This window comes from Cyclopterus lumpus, chromosome 7 (assembly GCF_009769545.1).
Source record: "Cyclopterus lumpus isolate fCycLum1 chromosome 7, fCycLum1.pri, whole genome shotgun sequence".
Classification (NCBI taxonomy): domain Eukaryota; kingdom Metazoa; phylum Chordata; class Actinopteri; order Perciformes; family Cyclopteridae; genus Cyclopterus; species Cyclopterus lumpus.
Window position 1 is genome coordinate 15,964,686 of NC_046972.1, and position 26,788 is coordinate 15,991,473.

At 37.6% G+C, this 26,788-nt stretch overlaps 3 protein-coding genes across 8 annotated transcripts in view; 1 reads left to right on the forward strand and 2 right to left on the reverse strand.

Annotated features, from left to right (window-relative positions):
* The window catches only part of cables2b (Cdk5 and Abl enzyme substrate 2b), a 31,523-nt gene extending 22,124 nt beyond the window's left edge, over positions 1-9,399 (forward strand). The window contains exons 7-10 of the mRNA XM_034537025.1: positions 1,803-1,909; positions 2,073-2,192; positions 2,873-2,957; positions 4,175-9,399. Coding sequence (XP_034392916.1) covers positions 1,803-1,909; positions 2,073-2,192; positions 2,873-2,957; positions 4,175-4,327 — 465 coding nt within the window. The 3' untranslated portion in view covers positions 4,328-9,399. The remainder of the gene's footprint in view (positions 1-1,802; positions 1,910-2,072; positions 2,193-2,872; positions 2,958-4,174) is intronic.
* A 5,560-nt stretch (positions 9,400-14,959) lies between these two features.
* Positions 14,960-20,179, reverse strand: LOC117733172 (flocculation protein FLO11-like). 6 transcript variants are annotated; one of them, XM_034536593.1, is made up of 7 exons: positions 20,058-20,179; positions 18,537-18,890; positions 18,228-18,317; positions 17,940-18,038; positions 16,617-16,654; positions 16,377-16,538; positions 14,960-15,389 (listed from the first exon to the last, which is right to left on the reverse strand). In XM_034536593.1, the coding sequence occupies exons 1-7, from the start codon at positions 20,092-20,094 to the stop codon at positions 15,189-15,191; spliced, it is 981 nt and encodes a 326-aa protein (XP_034392484.1). In that variant the 5' UTR covers positions 20,095-20,179; the 3' UTR covers positions 14,960-15,188. The 6 variants fall into 6 exon arrangements, with proteins under 6 accessions (XP_034392484.1, XP_034392482.1, XP_034392485.1 ...); XM_034536591.1 differs by having other exon boundaries at positions 18,186-18,317; XM_034536594.1 differs by having other exon boundaries at positions 17,940-17,984; positions 18,228-18,362.
* A 911-nt stretch (positions 20,180-21,090) lies between these two features.
* LOC117733856 (3-hydroxyacyl-CoA dehydrogenase type-2-like) lies at positions 21,091-26,652 on the reverse strand. Its single transcript, XM_034537760.1, has 7 exons — positions 26,585-26,652; positions 26,202-26,336; positions 25,914-25,944; positions 24,089-24,253; positions 23,486-23,614; positions 23,285-23,393; positions 21,091-22,663 (listed from the first exon to the last, which is right to left on the reverse strand). Exons 1-7 carry the CDS (start codon positions 26,650-26,652, stop codon positions 22,473-22,475), a joined length of 828 nt encoding a protein of 275 aa, XP_034393651.1. The 3' UTR covers positions 21,091-22,472.
* Positions 26,653-26,788: the final 136 nt, after the last annotated feature.

Genomic DNA, 26,788 nt, shown 5'->3' on the forward strand with positions numbered 1-26,788 from the left:
GATCTGTAAAAAGTGTTTATTTATCCTTAGATATCTTAAATGAGCAATTTGTTTAATATTTGGAGATCATTCAGTTAATCCCTTATTCTTATTCACAATGTGTTTTTGTCAATTGCTTTACAAGGTACTCAAGGCACTTTACATGGTAAACAAAAACAATAAAAGCAATAACAATATAAACGAGAGATGAAATAACAATAAGAAACTAAACTAAATCCTAGTTAACTAGCATCACAGGTTAAAAGCAGATTTAAATACATTAGTTTTAAGTGTAGTTTTAAATGTAGTTTTGAAAGTGGCGAGTGACGGAGAAAGTCGATGAGGAGAGGGGTGATGAAGGCGACGATGAGTGTTTCAGCGTCAGGAGAAGAAGGGGCGTAGAAGGGCGATGTTTTTAAGATGAAAGAAGGTGGTTTTGTGATGTGCTTGCAGTGGCGTTAGATCAAAGATGACACCAAGGTTACAGATGTGTGTGGAAGCAGGAACAGAGGGGCCATCGATGAAGAGGGAGAAAGTGTGCCGGGATTTGTTGAGTGATTTGGGGCAGATGAGGATTTCGGATTTGTCGCTGTTGAGTTTGAGGAAGTTGGCTTGCATCCAGGTCTTTTAGTTAGTACTTTAGTTAGTATTTGTCCAGAAGTCCTGACTTGACCTTGAGAAACACAATTCTGATGATCCATTTTATAAATTTGATATAAAATGGTTTCTTACCTGTATTATGACAAAAACATCTTTCCAAGTTCTTTTGATTATTATTTTTTTCATCTTTAAAACAGTTTTCATTTTTGGCAGGATAATTTCTTGTGTTTGTTGTTGTAATATTCATTTATGGCCACAAGAGGCTGAAGTGCACCACTACCACATGTTCTAAATAAGACTTAAAGCATTCATGTTTTCTTCCTGGTGAGATACATTTTTTCCATGTACTCTAAACCCGAGGTACATGTATTGTATGTTAGCAACTTATGTAATGTCACAGCTTTCTTGGCTTGAAATACATTTCAATAGGTGCCAATCTGCCATTTGGGGAATCATGAATGCTTTTAGTCTTGTTTAGGACATTGGGTGGTGCCCTTCAGCCTCTTGTGGCAGATATGAGTATTACAACAACAACATGCACATACACACAACATAGAAAGTTTATCCTGGCAAAACCTTTTTTTACCTGTTCACAATTTAGTTTGGATTAAATTTAGAAAATGGTTTCCCAGAATTCTTTTTTTCTCTTGCCTCTCAGGACTAAGTTAAGATGGCTCTTCAGTAAACCCTTTTCCTGACCATATGAATTGGCTACTCCCTCCATTGTTCTCACACTCTTAATTGTAAAGCTGGATTCTTGAATAACATTAATAGACATGTATTTATTTTTGTCAAGCAGGATTTAATCTACATTATTATAGCTTGTGAACTGCACATGCACAACAATTATTGTATTAAGTGGCAAGGCACGTTTATTTGTATAGCACATTTCAACGACAAGGCAATTCAAAGTGCTTCACATAAAGAGGGTGTCTAATGTTGAATAAAATACCAATAAAAGCACAAGGATACTGAACAAGCATCGGTATGACTTCTGTTGGCAGTTTGTGCTCAGAGTGAAGCAGCCAGTGTTTACTTCATCATGGGGTCCATTTACATTCAGGGACCATTGTTTGACTTTTAAATGTCTGTGCTTACACTTTCACATGACGACACATCTCTCCCTTCCTGTTCATGCATTCTTCTCCGCCTCCACTCCTTTTCCTTTCTTCTGTTTCCTCTATTTTACTGTACATCTTCTCCTCTCATCTTTTATCCTCCAGACGACAGTAATAGAATACGTCAAACCGTCTGATCTGAAGAAAGACATGAACGAGACGTTTAAGGAGAAGTATCCTCACATTAAACTCACTCTCAGCAAGATACGCAGGTATTTGAAATGAATTGACAAAATACATTTCAAATTATCAGACTGTAAAATTATGATAACAGAATGCTCAATTTGTTGTTGTATACAGTCGGGCTGTCTACACGTATCTGAAACTACTGTGAGAATTTCAACACTGTCTTTGACTTGTGTCTTCGTCTCGCAGTCTGAAGAGAGAGATGAGAGTAGTCGGGGAAGATTGCGGCATGCAGCCCGTCACCATCGCCATGGCGTTCGTCTACTTTGAGAAGTTGGTGCTGCAGGGTCGACTCAATAAACAGAACAGGTACTTAAACATCTGATCCTCATACAACTTAATTTTGTTATTTAACAGAACGGATATGCAACATGTTCAATATGGACATAAATTGACAGTTTCTGTGATGACAACAAACTGAAAACTGAAGTCATTCATACCACAACTAGTCTGCAATCTGAAGCTTAGTTTATACTCGTTGTCGTGAAGCCGGCATTTAATCACGGCCGGCTTGTAGGTCTTTAAGATCTTCATTTGAGTTTATATTTCGTCAGCCAAATCAAATTAACAGGATATTCAACCTTTTTGTTTCTTTAAAATTCATGTAATACTTGACTTGTTTCTTAACAGGGCTTGTACAAAGGCAATAAAGTAGCTCATGAATATGAGATATGAGTTTACAGATAATTACAATCCCTCCTCAGCATTGTGGAGGTTGGTTTGTGGCTTTTTGCTGGTTACGCCTACAGTCTATGGGCGTATCTAAGAGTTACACTAGTTGTCTTTTTGATTCTTTACAGTTCATTTTGTTTGTACGCCCTCTGGAGTTTCAGAGAACAATGCAACAAACGGCGCAGAGGGAAAACGCCTCTTGTACATTGTTGAGGCACAAACGCATGAATCTGACCTGTTCCAGGTCCATTAGTAATTATCTTCTCTCATGGTAAACATGATATCTCATGCTCCTATGTACTGCTGTGGTTTTACAGGAAGTTGGTGTCAGCTGCCTGCATCCTACTGGCTGCTAAGATCAGCAGTGACCTCAAGAAACAGGAAGTCAAACACCTCATCGATGTAGGTCTCACACGCACACACACACACACACACATACACACACCCTCTGCCTGTCAGTGTGCTCATGTTGCTCATGTCAGCTGCTTGTGAAGCTGATCTACCTGAGCAGATGGAAACTGACCTGTAGGTTGTTTCTGTCCTCCACAGTTAACTCCCGACTCTCCTCACACATAGTAGAGAACAATTGAGCTTAGTAGTGATGTCATTATCTCCCAACCGGTAATGTGGAAATGTTAGCTTATCAACGACAAATCTGCATGTATGTCAGCTGAAAAGAAAAAAGGAAACGTCAGCACGGAAATGTCAATTATTTTTTGTGGTAGAGACAGCGTCTCCATTACTCCAGAAAGTATTTAGTTTTTCAACAATAAAATGTTTTGGTCAGTTCATAGCTTGCTTACAGTTATTTAATAACCATATAGCCATATCAAAACAAATATTTGATTTTAATTAGTCAATTAACTGAACATTGGTTGTCAACAATGTGTACAATCATTATGAAGCAAAACTGTAAAATTGCTTTTTTATTTCATTGTAAACTTTATTTGTATTACTGTTGGTAAATAAAGTTAGTACTTAAAGTGTTAAGTATCTAAAGACATCATCATGCTGTTGACATTAATCAGTCATGTAAATAGTTGTCCATTAAATACTGTAAAGTATAATAATGACTCCCATCTCAGATTACCAGATTGTATACTAATGTCTACGAATTGAAATAATAAAATTATTTATTTAATTTAGAACTTAAATAACTTAACGCATTTCTGATATGACTGGTTCAAAAGCATTAATTAATGGTATGATTTCAGCAATATTTAAGTAAGTAGGGTGGCCCTGTTGTAAAAAAAATTAGAACATTTGAAAAACGCATCAAATCAAAATTTTCCAAAAATAAGGATGTCCTGAACAGGTTTTACTGTTTGTGATCCTTATTTGAGTCTTTAATATTGAGTATCTGCTGATACAGAGTCCAATCCATTACTTATATTTAACTAAATGTTAATAAGACATTTAACATATTGAAATAACAAATGTTGCTGCTCAATCTAGCCTTATAACATGAGTTCCCACCAGTATTGTATCTGAATACTGAATTGTTGCTTCAAAAGGTACACAATTCATCATCCAATAGGCCAATAAAAAAAGAAAAGAGAAGACTTGTTGAAAGAAAGCATTGTGTCACTCATGCTTTTGTTTGTGTTGTATCTCTGTAGAAGCTGGAGGAGCGTTTCAGGATCAGCAGGAGGGAGCTGATATCGTTTGAGTTCACCATCCTGGTGGCCCTGGAGATGGCGCTCTACCTACCTGAAAGCAAAGTCATGCCACATTACAGAAAGCTGGTGCAGCTGCAGCAGTCAAAGCAGTGACGCACTGATCCCTAACTCTAGGGACTCTCAGCAATTTCCACCTCCACACTATGATGAACGGGTACGTGTGATGCCTGGCTCAGAGGTACTAAGTGCCACCACCTCTCACAGTTCATCCGCACCGTGACGGTGGTGCGACAGCTCAAATGACCTTCTCTCCTTCCTCAAACACCAAAGTGACGACACACTGTGATCGATGATTCAGCAGCTGGACTGATGCTCGGCTCGGCAGCACCGCGAGAATCACTGATGGTCAGATTCATCATAAAGCTCAAAATCATGCGTTTCTTAAAGGAAGTTTAGTTTTTTTGGTGTACGGTTTTCCTCACCATCTTCTTTGAAGAGATTTTAGTAACTCTGCTGAACGCAGCTCTCTAAGGATTGCTGGTTGAAACCAGTACGGCAGATTTCTTTATCATTTTGGTTGAATCTGAATTTATGTGGAACGTTTGTGAGGCTGTGTTAAACAGTTTTGAGTAATCCATTCTGAAATCTCTGCATATGAGAATGTGAGTAACTATTGATCAACAAAATCCAAAAGTTTCCTTCCCTTCAGGATAGCTTCACAATTTTTCAAATCGTTTTATTTAGTTACAAGCTAAATCTAATCATAAGTGGCATTTACAAATACATTTTCACATCCGATCAAAATATTGCCATAGCGTTTCCAAAATGACAATTTCCTAATTCTTTGACAACTTTAGAGTTGACTGTTTGAAACACAGTGGGCCAAAGACACTGAGACTGTGATCATGAAGAAATTGGCGATAGAGGCTAAAAATACCCCTTCTTAATTTGTTTAAAAACAAAAAGTATTGTACATTTGCCAATCATTGCATTTCAAAGCATCTTAAATCAATAGTCCTGAGAGTTTCCCAACATTTACTTACTGCATAATGTTTTGTTGTGAAATTAAATTGAAGGCGTTAAATTCATGTCACGGGAGGAAATTGATTAAGCACTTTGGTGACTGTCGTTCCCACGAGTACTTCCTTCTATCTTGTCCTCTCGTTACACTGGGTTCTCTGGCATTAACGGCATTGCGTCAGCACTTTTCTGTGTGCAGTCCCGATGTTGCATCTTTCGTTCTCTCTGAACGTCCAGCCGGATTTCTTCTGAATTATCAGCATGATTCTGCTTGTTTTTTTAAGATGTTTACACAACCGCTCCACCCTTCCTCACTGCTCTGATCATACTTTCATTTATCGAGGGGTATGTTCACATGAGCCCGCTTTACTGTAACACATATTTAGATGTTTAAGTGCCTTGCCTAAGGGCACCTGAATTTCAGTTGTTCCTATTTTATCTGTCCCCGGATCCAGGGATTCAAACGGGCAACTTCTTCACCTCTTCTGTATTTTGACCTCTGTCTTGCTCTGACGTTGTCATCCCTCCACCAGCAGACCGCTGCTCACTCTGGTGGTCACAGAGAAGCAGTGCGTCTTCAGAAAAGTGCTGTGGCGATGAGAAAAAGCATTCAAATCCCACTGAAACCGATGAAGCCGTCACTGTCGTTGTCTCTGCTGCAGCGAAACATGACTGATTACACAAATGAGTTTCCTCCTGTCCTGTTTGATTCTGTGAGGTCATGTGACCACAGTGTCCCTTTGCAAGTGTCTGTGATGGGTTCCATTTCCAGGCTTCTTCAGATGCAACCTGAAAGATGCCTTTTGGTTTTGGGGAGGCAAAGTGATGGAAATCATATTTGATACTATGTTGAATCTTGAACATAACTTGGTTTTCAAGAAAGAAAAAAAACATGAATCGTGCTTTATTTTTACCCAAATTCACAGATTCCAGCACCTCAAATATGAACGTTTGCTGGTTTTCTGTTTCTTGTTCTGACAAAACTGTTTGATTGGGCTCTGAGAAATGGTGGTTTTTCACTTTTCTTTTCTGACTGTTTAATCAATTATTTGAGAGAATAAATTACGGATAGAGGCTATGAAACATGTGTGAAAAGCCCTGAAACAAACACACCAGCTCACTCAAAGTACTACAGGCCTGTAATGACTTATATTATTATTATTATCATTATTATTATTATTGTTGTTATGTTTTTGGCACAGTTTTTTGGAGGGAACTTGCTGTAGCTACAGACTTCCTGAATCAGACTACCTTAGAAAAGTCATTATTTATTCTGTTATTTATTATTTTACTGTATCATAAAGGGACACATATTTAACTAGAGGCCTCCAACAGGTTGTTTGGGCCTGTTTTGCCTCCATGTCGCAAAACCAAAGTGAGTATTTTCTTTTAGTAGTAGTCACCATCTTTTACAGACGACAGCACAAACGCTTCCTGTCGGGCCTCTGTTGTCTTTGCACTTTGCCATTTTGCTTCACAATCCTGACTCTTGATTTCATAAGGATAATCATATTTTTCTACATTAAATGTGTAAAGTATTTTTATTGTATATTGAAAGCTGAACGATTCACTGAGATGTATTTATTGCTAATAATCCCCGAGAGGAAGAATCATGTTTACAATAAAACAGCCGATAATTCAACCGGAAACAATGTTCTGGTTTTGAAATATTATTCTTCATCTTGAGGTTTCACTTCAATGGTCTTCCACTGATGTTGTTTTCTCTTGTGTGTCAAAATCACTTTGTTGTTTTTTGGAGTGTTGGATCAGCTGTCGACCAAAAGCAGAGTCGATGGGTGCTGGCATGGTGTCCTGTTTGAAGTTGTCTTCTTGCATAACGCTGGGATTCAAGTAGTTTTGGTTATTTCAAACAAATCATGTTCTTATCCTCTGATTGGGCCAATCTGCAGTGGGAAGAGGGAATGAGTTTCATGAGCTTGAATTAGCCAATATAGGCTGTACCGAATAGTTCGAAGCATCATTCGTTACGTTGACGTTCACATTTTAAATCAATATTTGAATGCTGGACAGCTTCTTTTTTTGTGTGTATTTATTATGTTGAAACGTGTATTTCTGCACAGTTGCAGTTAAATATGAGGCTACTCGGTGTTTCCACTGATTCTGCAGCAAAGTATGAGCGCCGCTGCTCATCGTATCCTCTGCTATCGCAGGCAAGAAAGTTGATGTAATGAAAGAAAAATACTACCATTTAATCTGATGGATACCCTTTATTCAAATTGAGGAATTTGTATTTTATTTTGGGGTGATGACATGAAAATATGAGACATACAGACATACAACTCATTCTAAAATCTAAAATTTCAATAGAAGCTTAAAATGTGACCATGTGGTCATGGGTTCAGGTTTCAAATTTGGTAAACCGGTGGTGATATTGATATTGTTTTTTTACTGTCAAAATATTCCATGAAAAAGTCAAAATCAACTGTGTTGTTTTGTTGTCTGTTTCTCAAAACTTGACTTACCTCCTTAATCTATAGCGCATCTATAACCAAAAGCACATTGGTTCCGACTGAAGATATATATATTTTTTTACAATACATGCATTTCCTTTAAAAAAAAAAAATCCCTAATTTCTGGACAAAATGCTACTCAAACTGCAGTAAATGGGGCATTTGTTGGACTATTTTCATTGGTGGATGTATTCGCATTTGTTTTTTAATAGTTTTTGTTCCGTCATGGAGCGCTGTGCCACAGTGGGTTATAGACGTATACGGCTTTGATACTCCGACACTTGCTAGTGGATACATTGAATTGTTGGTCTTTCATGAGATGTGTTGAAAGCTAAGAAAATATATTAAATACCACCAGACTATCCTTTTTAAAGGACCATGTTCAACCCATTTAGTATAAATCACGAGTACTTAACATCACTGCTGATTATTTACAAAACCATGTAGTTTTTATAATATATTTGTCTATCCTATGCAGCCACTGTTTACCATTAATTCTGGTAAATCATGCAGCACACTCTTGTAACTCGTTGTGTTCATCAGTCAAATCTCTTTTTCCAGTGAAATGATCATGCGATGCAAAGTTTTTGCATCAATCTGCACACAAATTGCATTATTATTGTAAAGATTATGCAATAAAAAATAAAATGAAACTTATAGTTGTAACAATGAGTAGATTAATGGATAAGTCCACTGACAGAAAATCAATGTGGAACTATTTAAATCATCAATTATCTTTTTTGTCCAAGCTAAAATATTTTAATATTTGCTAAGTTTAAGAGTCTGCAATGTGATGTTTGTACTCTACTGGTAAATTAAACCAGTGGATAAGAAAACATTTTAATTACAAATGTTTTGTTTGTCACACATTTGGAAATCGTCAGCAGAAATATAAATTGTACATAATTTGTAGTTAAGGAGCTAAAACTTACAAGAACATGAAGCCATGTTGCATTCAAAGACGGAGGTTTGGGTTGCGGTTTTCTATCCTGCTGTTTTAAGCAGTGAAGAACCAACTTCATAGCGTCATGTATTTAAACTTAACTGTCAAATCCATTAAAGAAAAAAAGCACATTTTGGCACTAAACAGCTGGGATTCCTGTTAAAGTTGATGAGATGTTAAAAGAAGCACTATTACTAAATAACTGTCAAATATAAGAAAGCTTGAGGGACAGCACACAATCTTCCAAAGTTGTCTTCTCTACCTTTTAGAGATTTGTGATACTGATTCTATGCAGCCATTATTCTGTCAGCTGACCTTCATCCTCCTTTTCCTCCTCCGTGTTTACCTTTTTAATGTGCCACGGCATTTATTTTCATCTTTTATTTCAACTTCACGTGTTTAGTTTTTTATTTGTATTGTTCTTTGAGCACTAAGGATGTGAAGGGAAATATAAGTGTTTGTCTTGTATTTTTTTTAAATACAATAATAAATAAAAACATTGGCTTCGTGGTATCACATGAAGTTATTCTGTGGAAATATTATTTATGATGTTTTTGGTTCAGCTGTTGCCACATGTATTGATACAGATGAGGTTATGGACATTAACTTCTAAGAGCAATTAATATATTTTGTAACATGATTGCATTGACTTGTACTGACTACACTGTCAACAGCTGTGCAGTAAAGTATAAAACGGAAGGATGAAAATATTTGGTAAAAAAAAATAAAGACCATATACTGTTTAAACTGCCAATGTCAAGTTTATTTTCATTAAAAAAATGTCAATTGCTCCTTGTGTTCTAAGTCATTATTTTACCAAAGTTATTTTCTGTCACTTCAAACGGCAGCTGAGTCTTTACAGTTCGTCATCCGCTGGTAGTCGTACTTGATGAAACTTTTGACACAGTCTGGATTATAATCAAAATACCTTTTTGGTTCTTTATAACTTACTGTACAAATGTACGGCGTTGAAGCGACGATGTAAAAGAACAGTTCAGATGAGTTGAAGCACCTTCAGCAAAGCACACTTATACCTGAAGAACTGAGTAGACAATGTTATCGACATACTATATTATAAATTGTTTTACGTATATTAACATACTTAACTAAGACCTCTTTCGACATATTTAACATTGTTATGGCATGCTTAATAAAGATTTCAACATGCTATACTTTGACATTTGATACACTAAACAATCCCATACTGACATTTTCTTCAATACACTAAACTGTGACTTAACAATACTATGACGTACTTTTTTTGACATACTATAATATTACTTTTTAATTACTTTTTTTGACATACTATACAACTTTTTTTTCTTTACTTTGACTTTATTTTCACATGCTACAAAATGACATTTTTGGCATCCTGTACTATTCCATCACAAGGGAATCGAATTTAACAATTTCAAAGTTGTAACTGCTCATCCCCAAAATATTTACACTACCGCTGTCCTGACAAGATTACAAGCGCCAATGCATCCGCTCCCATTCTGTTCACCCTCAAAGGGAAAAGGTTGAGACAATAACACGACAAACAAAAATGACAATTATAGAAATTTATTTAAAACTCAAGTACCTGCAAACAAAGGTTCTCAAACAATGTTGGAGAAAATGAAACAACATTGGTTGTGCCAAACAAGTAGAAATCAATATAACAAAACTAGGTCAGGATAACTCTCCTGAAATCAGAATAGCTTCACCAAAACAAATACAGGGCCGGCACCGGCCAATGATCCTAAGGTATCTAGACAAACGTTAACGAGGTGTGTGAAATGTAAACGGTACCTCAACCTCCCACCACAAACCGTAACAAGTTATCAACAACACTTTCACAGCTCAAGCAGGCAGAGAACAAAACGAAAAGCGTGAGTTCCTCCTGAGTCCTCCTTTCATTGTGAGCCCCGCCCTGCTGGTTGACCAGCTTGAAGTTTGTGGAAACCAGTGAGAAGCATGACCTTCATGCACAGGTGGAAACCAATCAGCTGGAGAAGCAGAGAGAAAGACGGGCAGGAGGGGAGAAAGCTCAAATGGGTTGTGCCCCTGCATGACGTGTAATGCAGGAAGTAGTAAACATTCCTTCCATATATTTTTTGCATCTAGCACACCGAAGAATATTTTAAACAGCACTCACTAATCGTCTCTTTTATCCTTTTTTATTAGAATTAGTTGTTTATTCTCTTAGTTGAAGCTCTATTCCCAAAGTCAAAGTGTTCTGTTATCCAGTTTTTTAATTGCAAATTGTGGAAAGAATACGCTACTTTTACTATGAGATAGTTTATCCATGTCTCCCATTTTGATTGTTATCGAGGGGTCATTCCCAAAAGTTATACATTTGGGGATTACCAATGTTTGACCTAGATATATTTAACTTCTTTAAAAAAGGATTTGGCAGAGTAGTAGGTATCGTTTAAAATATGTATAGAAATGTTGGCAGCCAAATCCTCTAGAAAAGATTTATTCTACCTATAAAGTTATTTTTTAAAACTAGACCACCATTCAATATCTTGCTTTAATTACACATTCTTATACATCTGTAACTTATCTGCACTGAAAAAACAACCAAGGTATTAAATATTACTTGTTTGCAATTTAAAATGTAGCAGATGTACCATTGGAAAAATCCACCCCAGAGGTCGAAGTTAAGAGTCTTAATAACAATTCAAAAGGTGTATGGTATTTTATAAGCATTAGTAATAAAGAAACCTTTGAGCTCTTGGATTTTGTGCAATACAGGAACGGGCAAAGATATTTGTAGTATCATAGAAACAAATGTCTTTTGTCCACCAGAGAGCACTGACAAGTTTATTACATTGTATAACTGTAAAATGTCCCTCTCGGTAAGATATTGGTCCCAATTATTTTGAAATACATGTATGTGTAAAAAGAATATCAGCAGATATACGGTAATCTGAATTTTTACTGAGTCAAAAAAAACATTGACTCTGTGTGGAGGTGACTTTAGTTAACAACCCAATTCCAGGTTTTAGGGCTCATTCCTGCAGCACTCTTTAAGTTTACTCGCCTGTTTGTCACATGAGCATAAGTTCAGCATGTATGCTGCTTCATATAAACTGTTAACTTAGTATTAAACTGCGTAACTGTACTTCTCTCTTGTGGCTTTATATATATAGTTCCTGCTTCTTAAGAAGTCACCACATTATTCTTTTAAAATCAGGGGAAGTTAGTTTCAGACCATATCTGTGAGGACGTCTCAACATTTTTTCCGTATTCTGCCACCGCAAAGATATTTCCTCTGCTGTACAATTAAGTTGTTGCACGTTATTTTAGCAGATGAAGTTTAAAGATCACGGTGCTAAATTCCTAAGACATTTTATTCTTGCTTTCTTCTGACACTGTTCAGTGGAAAGTGTAAACTGTGGACATTTCTAAAGGAGGAGATCTGCTCTGTCCGTCCTCTCTGATCTTCTCAGACATCCGGTTGGCCTGCAGGAGAACAGGTTTGTATTAATATCTGGTGGTTTCAATATTAATAATGCTCAATGTCCCAAATATACTCAAACTCACCTCTGTGACATTAGCGTACTCGGTTTCTACAGGAGGTTCTGAAAAAGATGCAGTTCAGAAGATTAGCTCCACTGCTTAAACATCTGGCATGACAGTGTGTTTTGTTTGGGTTTTTTTATTCGCTGTGAAAAGTTTGAGATGTTTGGTTCCCTTTGGTATGTGTGTGTTGAGATGTTTGGTTCCCTTTGGTATGTGTGTGTTGAGATGATCGGTTCTCTTTGGTATGTGTGTGTTGAGAAGATCGGTTCTCTTTGGTATGTGTGTGTTGAGATGATCGGTTCTCTTTGGTATGTGTGTTTCCTGGAGCCTCACCTTTGGGTTTCCTGGTCCTCTTCCTGGAGATTATCAACACAGTCGCTGATAGTACGATGAGCATGATGACCAGAGTCAGGCGCACATACAGCAGAGTTCCTGTACTGGTTTGAAGAACAACTACAGGAACAAATAGCAGGTGTTTGTCTAACAGCAAATATTTCTGGGAGTCCCGGGTACATGTGGGACCCATTCATGCTGTTTTGTCCAACTAAATGTAACATCAACTATGTATTTAAATCTGTTTTAAAAACCCAAGCATACATATTCATGTACTTGCATGAATACAGTACATGCATGTACACATTTGACATCAAAACACACATATAAACACATAAATGATATCCACACAGAGATGGAATAAAAGTGCTCTCCCTCGAACAGGATGTTTAGATGCATGGAGGCGGGGAAACTAAATGGCAACTAAGTCTGATTATTAGGCTACCACTCAACTGGTAAACTTCAGGGCTCATGATTGGTTACCAGTGGTGGTAATCTCTCAAATTCTGGAATAATTGTGATGCATGCTTTTGAACGTAAAGTTGGAGGTAGTCAGCGTGTGTTTTATGAGTGAAAAGAAAAGTCACATTTATTATAGCTGATGTAAGATATCGAGTGCCGATGTGTGTTTCTTCGAAGTTGTAAATGTACTTTAACCTGAAGCTGATGAAGGTGTAGAGCCTCCTGATCTGCAGTTTAAACTCTGTGTCGTCCGTGTGGAGGCGGATGGGACTGAAAAAGGTTGAAGAGTCGAGGTTGGTATGGAGATTGGAGCTGAGAAATAAATATAATCATTAGACTAAACACATTGAGCTTTCACTGTCAAACCAGGAAGTGCTCACTTCTCTAAGTGATGAAGCCCCGCCTCCACATCAGTCTCTACTTTACGCCCTTCCTTGTTCTTTTTTTCCACTGTATTATAGTTTGTACATTAATTAATATTGTTGTGTCTCCATATTCACATAATCTACAGAACCTCAAAGTTCTGAAATATGCTATTTTGCCATCATGTGCATTATAGTTATTAATAAATAAAAACCAACAACCTATGGAGTTTATTGGTAACACTTTATAATAACTCATAATAATTCATAATTTATAAAGTATTGTTCCACACTTTATAAATGATGGATTCACCATTTGTAAATGAAGTATTATATAATGCTTCATAGCGTGCACATCACAGTTCCAATGCCCAGTTCATGGCATTTTACATTAAAGTTACACTTGGTTGCAACTTAAAATGACATTGTCATTTATTTGGAATATAGTGTCTGCACTGCTCAAACTGCTCGTATTAACTATTTTTGTCCATTACTGAGTCCTATATGTCTTTTCCAGTTTAACCAGCTGCAATACTATGCAATACTAATCAATTTGTTTTTTAAAAAAAACAAAGACTGTGTGTGCTCCAGTACGATCAAAACTAATGACAATTGATTCTAGAAAATTCTGTCAACACAACACATTTGTTTTAATTTTGTCAAGACACATTTTTTTTGTGATACAAAGAATGACAAGAGGGTGACAGAAGTCATGCTGTAAGAAATGGTACAGTAAAATCCCTGAAGAAATTTCTTCCCATATCTATAACATTAAGGTCTTATGCTGTGTTCACACCAAACGCGCGACCAGATCCATTGCATTGACTTTGGGATCTGGTCGCGCGTTTGGTGTGAACGCAGCATTAGCAAGCAATCTGCCCCAAAACAGATTTGCATTAAAGGAAATGTATTTTATTATTTCTGAGTAATATATATTTTATTATTTCTGAGTAATATATATTTCTTTACCACGAGGGGGCACTGATGGGCACTGTTGAGTGTTCACTCAAGTCATCCTCAGCCGGTATCTTTTTTAGTATTATCTTAATATTACCTTAATTTCTTACTATAATTTAAATATAAAAATTAATATTTTCACAGGCCATTGTTCTCATGTCAAATAGATCCCCTAAACAAAGCCACTTCTAGTAATAAAAAAAATACTGTATATATATATATATATATATATATATATAACATGCTCCGCCACGCCCCTAACGTCTCTAAATAAATTATTGACATCATATTTCATGACTTATTAATTTATTTATTGGGGACAACTGGGTAAACATAAAATCCACATGATGATATGTTTTCAATGTCCTGTGCACATCTTGTATGCATCGGTGTTCTTTGGGGTCAATTTGATTAACAAAAATAAATATATAAGTTGAAAATATCCTACTGTGTTTTTTATTTATTTATTATTATTATTTCATAAATAATTTTGGCAATGGGTGTCCTTTTTTTTGTTTGAGCACCTGACCCCCAAAATGTCTGTGCATGTGCCTGTATATATATATATATATATATATATATATATATATATATATATATATATATATATATATATATATATATGTATATATAAATATGTATATATATATATGTATATATAAATATGTATATATATATATATATATATATATATATATATATATATATATATATATATATATATATATATATATATATATATAAACATGCCAGCTTAGAGAAACATCTCATCTTCTCAAATTTTTTTTCCAAACAGTGATGGCTGTTTAGTGTCACATTTTCAATCACACTGTAAAACTCGTCTCTCTGATATGATGAAAACAGGTCGTGGCGTGAATGTTACTCATTCACACAAAGGGGTCGTGTGGACCCTGACGAAGTGTGTGACGGAGTGTGTGACGTAGACAGCGTCTCAGCTACGGCTGGTGGAAAGTAACACTGGAGGACACGGGAAGTGACGTGTCTTCTGCTTGGTGGCGGTACGAGCGCTGTTCTACCTGCGGCACTGAGTAGACAACGTTAACTGCATCACCACAGGGGGCGCTGTTGAGCGAGGCAACGGGCCCGTCTGCAAAATCTACGTCAGAGTAGATTAGTTTATTCGAAGCATCTTCAACCTGCAAGAAAACAAAGAGAGGTCAAAGTTCATCACTGAGGCTGTTTTGTCACACGTGCATCATTTCCAGCGCGTGTGCTGCCTCATATCATGTAAACCAGGGGTCACTAATAGGGGTCACTAATAGGGGGTAGACCGTGGGGATTATTAAACGCGGTGATGTGAAGCGCCACTACGACACAAAGCACACATCTTTTGAGGAAAGATCACTTCTGAAAAAAAAAAGCAAAGAAAAATAAACCCACAAATCCAAATATGATCAGAATCCTAACACATTAATTCACTGCCCAGCAATGATGTTAACAGAGAAGAATAAAGCTGAAACAAGTAGGTTTAATAACCACAGATAAAGTCCCTGCACACAAATTCATCTTTTTAGAAGATGAGAATAACATAATATCGTGGCTTTTTTGGGTGACATCACTTCACAGCGTTCCGGTATGTATTTAATTAATTTTTTAATCCAATCCATATTTTACTTTACAATTTGAAATGTGGTAATAAATATTGTTGAGATCTTGTTCAGCCAGTTGTTAACTACATACAGACGTTAATACAACTCCGAGGCTACTTCAATATATATGGGACTAAATCATAGCGCAAGTTAGACATTAATGTGATGTGAGGAAATTCTCTCTAACTGGGGCATGTTGAATTATAATTGAAGCCTTCTGAGTTAAACTGTTTACAGGGTTTTATCTCCAAATGTATTGAACTGTTTTTTAGTGAAGCGTTCACTTCTTCCTTGAACCAACGGAAGCTTGTGGCTCTATCATCACAAACTGGCCTGGTTCCTGTTTCTTACGTTGCTTTTCTCTTCTCTCTTGATGAAATAACATATAATTTATCTAAAAACCTGGATCAAAACAAAATAAAAAATATTTTGGGGGGGGTTTGGCACAGAGAAATCGCTTTTGTGAAATATGTGAAAATCGTAGCATCTCCTTGTCAAGTTATTTTCGTGGATCTGGCCACAGTTGCAACTTACTGTCTTCTGAGAAGCGGCTGCAGTGGCCAAGCTGTACTCGTCTGTGTTGTCGTCTCTGTTTGGTTTGGTGTATTTGACGGAAGCGTAAACCGTAAACACTTTTGCAGGACGGGATGGGCTCCGTCTGTCCTCCTCTCTGATCTCCTCATACACCCGGTTGGCCTGAAGGAGGAGGAGAGGGGTTTGTATTAATATTAGCAGGTTTCACGAACATGAATGATGCTGTGAACTCAAACTCACCTCTGTGTCGTTAGCACACTCAGTTTCCACAGGAGGTTCTGAAAGGCATGCAGTTCAGTACATCAGGTTAAAGGGACAACGTTTAAAAAAGCTTTTACTTTTAAATAAAAAGAACTTTGAAAGGTTTTGGGCAGACCTCAACTCTTCTTCAAGAGAGTCGCCTTTGTGCTCTATTTTTTTGTATAATTCTCTTTATTTAATTGTATGCTCTAATGAGATTTAAGATTTCAATCTCTTTCAAACATCCATCCATCCATCCATCCACAATACCGCTTATCCTCATTAGGGTCGCGGGGGCGCTGGAGCCTATCCCAGCTGACATAGGGCGAAGGCAGGGGACACCCTGGACAGGCCGCCAGTCCATCGAGGGCAAACAAACGTATATAATACCTTGATGTATAAGATAGTACACAGTATACTCTCCTATTATGGCTAACTTACAAATAAATACATTAATATAAGACAAAGCACAAGAAAGAAAAGAAGCAGTGTTTTAGTGGCCTCACTTCGTGGTGAGTGTGTGTCAGAGAACTAAAGTGGTCTTCAGGTAACAAAACAATGCCAAAGGGTTTCAATAGGACCAGTGTTTGTCCTTTCTGGGCTACTGTAGAAACATGGTGGCGCAACATGGTGGTGAAAAGGACCCACTCCCTATGAAGATAGAAACGGCTCATGCTTAGTTTCAGGTCATTAAACACTAATGAAATGAAGGTATGAATATAATATTCTGCCAATAAATCCCCCTAAATTCATGACAAATGTACATGTATATCACATTCATTCATCTTACATATAGCACATACAGTATACCTCTCATTCCAAATCCCCTACACTCACACCCACTCCCTGTACACACACACACACACACACACACACACACACACACACCTAGTATGTGTTCTATGTCCTGTATATTGTATAGATATCCACTTACATTTCATTACTTTTTTCACTTTTGTGCAAATTCAGAAGGAATGCATTAATGCAGTTTGAATAGCTTACAATAAAGTTCATCTATTAAGTTCAGCTTGACACCATAGATAAAGTCTTATTCAGAATATAAGTCGTTATTTCATCATATCACTGATATAGTGCGTTTCATAGGAACATCTAGCAGGATTTATCTTTTCAAAACGTCAAATGTCAAAATGTCTGAAACACTTCTGAAAGTCCCCTATGAACTTTTCTTTAGAAGCTAAATGCTCCGTTTTAGATGTCCGGGTGTCTTTATGTTGCGTGTGTGTGTGTGTGCGTGTGTGTGTGTGTGGGTGTGGGTGTGGGTGTAGGTGTGTGGGTGTGTGGGTGTGTTTCCTGTTGCCTCACCTTTGGGTATACTGGCTCTCTTCCTGCAGAATATCAGCACAGCTGCTATTAACACGACGATCATGACGGACAGACACAGACCCACATACATCAGTGGAGCTGTGGTTGTTTAAGCAGAAGAACAAGTTTGTTTTACACTTTATGATGCAATATGTCTGGGAGCCTGCATAACTGTCAAGCTAATAATAACAGTAACTGAATAATTAAATCATTAAATTAATACTTTATAGCAAAAAAAGTTCCAACCTCCAACTAGTGCTGTATGTTGCTTTTGAGACTGCTTGGTACCTTCGGGGGAGGCGGATGAAGGTATAGAGCTTCCTGGACTGGAGCTCGAAGACGGTGTTGTCGTCTGTGTGGAGGCTGATGGGACTGATGCTGAAAAAGGTTGGAGAGTCGAGGTTGGTTTTGAGGAGATTGGAGCTGAGAAACACACACACAAAAAACTATGAACACACAACTACACGATCACATACTGATTGTACGGATACAACTAAAACTATCTGTGGTAACATTTCACTTAAATAACACAAATTTGAGTTGTTTGAAACATCAGCAGCTGTCATTGTAAAGTTGATTCTCTCAGGAGAAACTCACCGTCTTCGACTCTGATCTCAATCTCCTGGTTTGATGGATTAGGTGTAAAAGTTCTGTGCAAAGCACAAACATACTTTCCTGCATCAGATTCAATCAGCTTTGTGATGCTCACATTCAGAACTGTAGAAGATACTGGAAACATTCCTTCTTTATATGTAATGCTGTATCTGCCACTCTGAGCTGTGACTTCATCTGTTTCAATGAGAACTTCTCCTTCTTTACATGTTTCCTTGCAGAAGATCTTCCATTTTCCAGAGAAAGAAAAGAGGCATTCAACTGTGATGTTTCCTCCTTCCTTTCCTTTAGCGACGAGGATCTCTGCATTGATGAGACCAGTGTTTCTGGCCCACAGTGCTGGTGAAAGGATGATCAATCAATAGTTATTATTACCTGGACTTGCTTCACTGGGATGAGATACCCAGTCCAACTGGTCCGTGACTGAGGTGTAACAATTTTATACAACAAACTTTGTATATGGATTCAACCAAGATTTTAAGCATCAGAATTGTCTACTCTAACATTCTTACGACGGCTTATTAAGGTCACTGAAGGAAAGAAAAACAATATTATTATTACAGATTATCGGGCAATATTCAGAGAACAAACCTCAAAGAACAAAGTCACACACTTAGGGAGGTTAGAGTGGCAGATAAAAAAACTGAAAAAAGAATAACCTTTTAGATTGGAAGAATGAAAGAATATATTCTGAAAGATAGTATAGTTTATGTCTAAATGTGACACAATGAAAGATATAATTTCATTACCAAAGTTAGAATTTAAAGAAAATAATATGAGTCACCAGTCACAAAAGTTTATATAACAAATATTGAGTTAATTGTTTGAGTTATGGAGAGCTAAGACCATAAAAGTGTACATTTATTAATTAATTATTGATTTCAATGTATTTTCTTAAAGACACCAGTACTTTTAATGATGTCATGTGAAGGGAGGTGGCTGGTGACTAATGTTAAGTAACTAAGTACATTTACCCAAGTACTGTGAGTGCAGTTTTGAGATACATTTCTATTCTCTGCTAATTGATGCTTCTATGCCACTACAATTATTTCATATCTTTGGTTACGCTGCAGACATAAATAAAAAATATAATCAATGACAATTGATTATATTTTTTAAGATATTTTTAATTATATTATATAATTATTTTATTATAGATTATAATGCAACTGTATTGATCTCCAGGAGGAAATATAAAATAGTCGAAATGAGCTCCACCTCTACCAGCTACAACATTAAAGTGATGAAGACATGAATGCATCAATAATTACATTCTGCATAATGAGTACTTTTACCTCTGATACTTTAAGTAGATTGTGATGTTAATACAATTTGACTGCATGGCTTTTATTTGTAACAGAATATTTCTACACAGTGACTCATAACTCTTGAAGCGATACGAGATGTGATGAAACTGTTTCTCATCTACTTCAAAGTTTAACTGACCGACTGAAAAAATAACATAGTAAAAAAAGAGTGACAGAAATAGAAAGTCAGCGTACTCACTAAAATAAAAGAAGATCAAAGTGTGACGAATGTTCATGTTTGAGGCTCTGGTGGTTTAACGCACCTCTCTTCAGCTTTCACTGTCAAACCGGGAAGTGCTCACTTCTCTAAGTGATGAAGCCCCGCCTCCACATCAGTCTCTACTTTACGCCCTTCCTCATTCTTTTTCCCCTCTGCAGTCAATTAACTGTAAATTTATGTATGATTGTACATTATAACTGTGTTTGTTTGTAACTTGATGCAGCAATTGTTTTCTAAAAATCTCCGTCTTTTTAAAAGACACAATATGCAGCAATTTTCAAAAGAAAAACAATGAATAGACCTATACAAAAAGAATCCCTCTCAATCATCACTTATGAACCACTACAATTGTGTGACGAGAGACTCCGCCCTCTGCCTGTATTTTCTCTTTTCTTCTTTCTTTGCCATGTTCGGGACTCTTCTCATCTGCAAAGAGCATTAAGACCCCACCAGACAATAACCAGGGTGTGCATCCCGTACTCATTCCCAGTCAAACACAGACACGTAAATGGAGTGTGTGCCATGTGTAAATTGCACGTAAAAGTAGCATAAAATAAAAAAAACTAAAGTAAAGCACAAGTACCTCAAATGTATACTTAAGCCTGTTATAGGCTACAGTATTTGAGTAAATGTACCTTTAAACCACTGTTTGATTAGTGGTGCATTAGTATGCACATCACTTCAACAAAGTCACTAAAGCTATACAATACATTTGAGTGGAGTAGAAGTATAAAGTACCACAACGTGGAAGGTTAAGTCCCTCGAAATTGAAATTTGAACAAATTATACAAGTTACATTCCATCCCTGGTGACATGATGCTGACGTTCTGCTCTACAGCAACTGCATGACCCATTGCATGATGGGAAACGCCTGGCTGTCGCCACATCAGAGAGCTGATTGGCTCTTAGATTTGACAACAAACACCACGTTTTAAAATCCATATTTTTCTGTGTAGTTGTAATATTGTCGGCGGTTAGGCTCAGGTTTAATCTAAAGACATATCTTGTGTGATTGATAATAATAAAGCTTATTTATATAACACACATACAAACGAGTACCAATGTGTTTCACAGGCAGACATAAAAAAGAACAAAGGACAGCACACAATGCAGATACACACACATTTCTACATAAATATATATTTATGAACACATCCTTCAGATTAGATCTAACAGGATGTAACTGTTTCTTTTGACCTCCTGTGGATTCTTTAAAGGCAGCTGCAAACAAAATGGTAAATGGGACAGCTTGCAGCAACATATCACGTTACCTTGATGATTTATTAGTAGTATTAGTTGCATTGCTATTAGCATTGACAATACCATTACTGCTTGTATTATTATTCCATTACATCCATTGTTGCTTTTGGTAGTCGTAACTTTCCTCATGCCTACTATGGCATTGAAATTGAAGTGTGTAATATAGTAATTCCTCTGACTTCATGTTTTTATAGACCCTCTTAAGTCCTTAATGTTAATGTTAAATATTACATTATGTGCCTTCCTATTTTTGTTTGGTAACCCTGTGATTTGTGGGTAATACCTTGAGGCAAAGTCTGTAAAAATGCTGACCTACAGAGTGTCCATAAAGGGTTCAAAACTCAAAGTCCGTGAGTGTGGATCTCCTTGTTTGACTTGATTTTTTTATTTATTATTATTTAAATGTATGCATTTCTTTTCTGTAAACTTTATGTGTTTGTGTTCCATAAGCACCACTATGTACATTATTCTGCTCTCTTAATGCTTTTTGCACTGAACTGCATTGCGTTGTCTCAGAACTTGTACTCAACAACAATAAAGTTGAATGAAATCCAAACAATTTTAAATACACACGGCGCAGGTATTAAAGATGTGTCTTTGGCACCAACATTCCAGTTGCTGCCACTGAATCTTTAATTTAATGTGATTCAGGGGAATTGCTGCATTACCAAGATTTCTCGTATTTTGATTTTTTTGTTCGGTACAAACACAATTTGTTATTTAAATAGTTATCTGAAGTTACCAAAAAAAAGAAAAAGAAAAAGAAAAGAATCGGATGAGGTGATTTTTAAAAATCTAACTTGTCCTATCAGGAAGATCTGAAAGATGCTGTCGGGGAATACAATTCTAGACAAAGAAAACCTTAGAAGATAATCAAACCCATCTGGAGGTTTATTATAATCTGAATTAGTTTACAAAACGACAAAAGTGGAGTGCACAAATGACTGCAATGCTCTGAATGATGTACAGATATTTGACACACTTTCTCTCACACTGTATGCAGCTTTCTCCAACGTAATTGCAACAGGCAGCCCCACACACGAACACTCAGACATAAAAATGTTCTCTTAAATCGATGACGGTGATGATCAACACCTTTAGTTAACGTGGACACACGGACACACACCATCTGTCTCAGGGCTGCATACGAATGGCTCCGTCCAGTCTGATGACCTCGCCGTTAATCATGGGGTTCTCAGCCAGCGATGTCACCAGGTGGGCAAACTCCGCGGGGTGTCCCAGGCGAGAGGGAAAGGGCACCTGGCGGGCGAGAAAGGAGCGCACCTTCTCTGGGAGACCAGCCAGGAGGGGAGTGGAGAACAGACCTACAGGAATAAAGAGAGACAACATTGAGATTTAAACACCAAGGAAACCCCCCCCAATTGGTGTTCAGATCTTAAGTTAACTCGGATCATTCACTGAACTAAAAGTACCATTACAACAATGTAAAATACTCCATTACAACGCAACGGAGAGGTGTGTTAGACAAGGACGGTGTGTCTGCGTTGCTCCGCCGCTGTGGGGGAGGAGATCTCGATAAGGCATCTGAAGCGTTGTGGTTTCTGTTTCAAGTCAGACTGGTATTTGTATTGTTGACCAGTCACACTCCAGCAGGCTTTGGTTGACTGCAGCTAAACAGTCCCCGTGGAGCGTGAAGAGGCGGAACACATCGGACAAAATGTAATATTGGAACCCGCCAGCAATAGTGTGACAATGATGATGATTTAGCTTTTTATTGGTTTAAAATCAGCATGTAAGCTGCCTACTTGTGAAACAAACAAGTAGATACACGTTGTCTCAACTCCAGTCTCGCATCTCAGTGTAATACAGAAATGTTTGTAATGTTCCCTCCTCAGTTCAACTTATATCCTTCATATACCCCCTAAAACGGGGGTATATGAACCGAACCCAGACTTTCTGTGAACCGTTTCACTTCTCACACTGACCTGGTGCTATGGTGATGACTCTGATGCCCATGGGGGCCAGATCTCGTGCAATGGGGAGGGTCATTCCAACGATACCACCTTTAGAGGCCGAATATGCCGCCTGGCCGACCTGGAGAGGAAACGGAGAGCACAAAAGAAAGTTGAGAAATGGCTCGTCCACTCAGTCGTTTTTTTAATGCTTTTTATTTTGTTTCAAATGACCTGTCCATCAAAGGCTGCCACGCTGGCTGTGTTAATGATGCAGCCTCTGTGTCCATCTGCATCAGGCTCGTTCTTCCCCATCTCACCCACAGCAAGACGAATCACATTAAAGGTTCCTGCGATGTTCACCTGCAGAAAACACACCAAAGGTGAAAGGGTTCATTTAGAGCCCTGAAGTAAAAGCACTGTGAAAATATGTAGTAACCACCCTGCATTCAAAACCTTAATTACAAAACTTGTGCAGTCCATCTTTTTTTTTTACCATCATATATGATGATTCTGTATTAATGTGCATGTTGCATTTAACGTATGTAGATGTTTGCAGTTCTGATCACTTTAACTCCTTTATATGCTGTTGGGTAGTTACATCTGCAGTAATGCATCATATTCAATAAGATCATCATGTTTGTGGAGTCGCTGTCCTGCCAGAACCACGAATGTTGTGTAAAAATCAAATAACCAAGTAAAGTACAAGTACTTTCAATGTGTCCATAAGTCCAGAGCTTGAGCTTAGTTACATTCCTCCACTGGAACTGTCATATAGCTGCAACTGGGATTTATTTTTCTACTGATGTTGTATGCTCATTGCGCGTGCATCCTTACATTGATCACACGCTGGAAGTCCTCCAGGCTGTGAGGAAGGTCCTTCTTAAAGTTATACGTTTTAACGGCGACAGCAATGCCGGCACAATTAACGGCCAAGTCCAGCTTCCCAAACTTCTCTCTGGCCAGGAACACAGCTGCCTGCACCTCTGCTTCAGACGTCACCTGAGAAATGAGAAGGCTGTAAGTAAATATAAATACCACCAAGCATACATGTGTAAATACATTGATACCAGTTATTTGGTTCAATTTGCATCCAGCAACTAGAGAGAAATCTGGTATAAATGATTTGGATGGTCACATGTACCACATGCATTATGTTGTATGATGTGTTAGTGTCATCTGCTGAGCTGAAAGCATACATTTAGAGCTCCAATTACAGCTGCAGCCTTGATCTGTATTTAGTTTCTCTTATCGTTACAAGTTCATTTAGTACACATTTCCACATGTTTCCAGATGTGATATCTTCCCATAAAAACGTTATTATCCTTATAGTTTTCATGAAATCAAATGCAGTTTTTCCTGAATATGTTATGGCTTTTCATCAAAAGCGTCTAAGTGTGTTTACATACTGTAATTACCAGTATATAAAGTAGTTTTTATTGCCAGTGGCAGAGTCCACCTTAACCACACTGGATTCAAGTTATTTCCCTATAGAAGAGATTACAAGGAAACAATTCAATGGTGTTAGAATTATTCTGTTTTATCTATCAAAATAATAAGGCAAGATGCAAACAATCAGTACAGCCGAGTCATTACTTCCATCCACAATACCGCTTATCCTCATTAGGGTCGCGGGGGCGCTGGAGCCTATCCCAGCTGACATAGGGCGAAGGCAGGGGACACCCTGGACAGGCCGCCAGTCCATCGAGGGCAAACAAACGTATATAATACCTTGATGTATAAGATAGTACACAGTATACTCTCCTATTATGGCTAACTTACAAATAAATACATTAATATAAGACAAAGCACAAGAAAGAAAAGAAGCAGTGTTTTAGTGGCCTCACTTCGTGGTGAGTGTGTGTCAGAGAACTAAAGTGGTCTTCAGGTAACAAAACAATGCCAAAGGGTTTCAATAGGACCAGTGTTTGTCCTTTCTGGGCTACTGTAGAAACATGGTGGCGCAACATGGTGGTGAAAAGGACCCACTCCCTATGAAGATAGAAACGGCTCATGCTTAGTTTCAGGTCATTAAACACTAATGAAATGAAGGTATGAATATAATATTCTGCCAATAAATCCCCCTAAATTCATGACAAATGTACATGTATATCACATTCATTCATCTTACATATAGCACATACAGTATACCTCTCATTCCAAATCCCCTACACTCACACCCACTCCCTGTACACACACACACACACACACACACACACACACACACCTAGTATGTGTTCTATGTCCTGTATATTGTATAGATATCCACTTACATTTCATTACTTTTTTCACTTTTGTGCAAATTCAGAAGGAATGCATTAATGCAGTTTGAATAGCTTACAATAAAGTTCATCTATTAAGTTCAGCTTGACACCATAGATAAAGTCTTATTCAGAATATAAGTCGTTATTTCATCATATCACTGATATAGTGCGTTTCATAGGAACATCTAGCAGGATTTATCTTTTCAAAACGTCAAATGTCAAAATGTCTGAAACACTTCTGAAAGTCCCCTATGAACTTTTCTTTAGAAGCTAAATGCTCCGTTTTAGATGTCCGGGTGTCTTTATGTTGCGTGTGTGTGTGTGTGCGTGTGTGTGTGTGTGGGTGTGGGTGTGGGTGTAGGTGTGTGGGTGTGTGGGTGTGTTTCCTGTTGCCTCACCTTTGGGTATACTGGCTCTCTTCCTGCAGAATATCAGCACAGCTGCTATTAACACGACGATCATGACGGACAGACACAGACCCACATACATCAGTGGAGCTGTGGTTGTTTAAGCAGAAGAACAAGTTTGTTTTACACTTTATGATGCAATATGTCTGGGAGCCTGCATAACTGTCAAGCTAATAATAACAGTAACTGAATAATTAAATCATTAAATTAATACTTTATAGCAAAAAAAGTTCCAACCTCCAACTAGTGCTGTATGTTGCTTTTGAGACTGCTTGGTACCTTCGGGGGAGGCGGATGAAGGTATAGAGCTTCCTGGACTGGAGCTCGAAGACGGTGTTGTCGTCTGTGTGGAGGCTGATGGGACTGATGCTGAAAAAGGTTGGAGAGTCGAGGTTGGTTTTGAGGAGATTGGAGCTGAGAAACACACACACAAAAAACTATGAACACACAACTACACGATCACATACTGATTGTACGGATACAACTAAAACTATCTGTGGTAACATTTCACTTAAATAACACAAATTTGAGTTGTTTGAAACATCAGCAGCTGTCATTGTAAAGTTGATTCTCTCAGGAGAAACTCACCGTCTTCGACTCTGATCTCAATCTCCTGGTTTGATGGATTAGGTGTAAAAGTTCTGTGCAAAGCACAAACATACTTTCCTGCATCAGATTCAATCAGCTTTGTGATGCTCACATTCAGAACTGTAGAAGATACTGGAAACATTCCTTCTTTATATGTAATGCTGTATCTGCCACTCTGAGCTGTGACTTCATCTGTTTCAATGAGAACTTCTCCTTCTTTACATGTTTCCTTGCAGAAGATCTTCCATTTTCCAGAGAAAGAAAAGAGGCATTCAACT

Coding starts and splice junctions, on each gene's coding strand:
- LOC117733172 (XM_034536589.1), bottom strand. CDS start 20,094: ATGAACATTCGTCACACTTTGATCTTCTTTTATTTTA. Junction 16,539..16,616: donor AGTGTGCTAACGACACAGAG/GTGAGTTTGAGT, acceptor CTCCTCCTTCAG/GCCAACCGGGTGTATGAGGA. Junction 15,390..16,376: donor CAGCCGCTTCTCAGAAGACA/GTAAGTTGCAAC, acceptor GTTTTCTTGCAG/GTTGAAGATGCTTCGAATAA.
- LOC117733856 (XM_034537760.1), bottom strand. CDS start 26,652: ATGTTTCCAGTATCTTCTACAGTTCTGAATGTGAGCATCACAAAGCTG. Junction 25,945..26,201: donor TTCATCCGCCTCCCCCGAAG/GTACCAAGCAGT, acceptor GCTGTGCTGATA/TTCTGCAGGAAGAGAGCCAG. Junction 23,615..24,088: donor ACTTCCAGCGTGTGATCAAT/GTAAGGATGCAC, acceptor TGTTTTCTGCAG/GTGAACATCGCAGGAACCTT.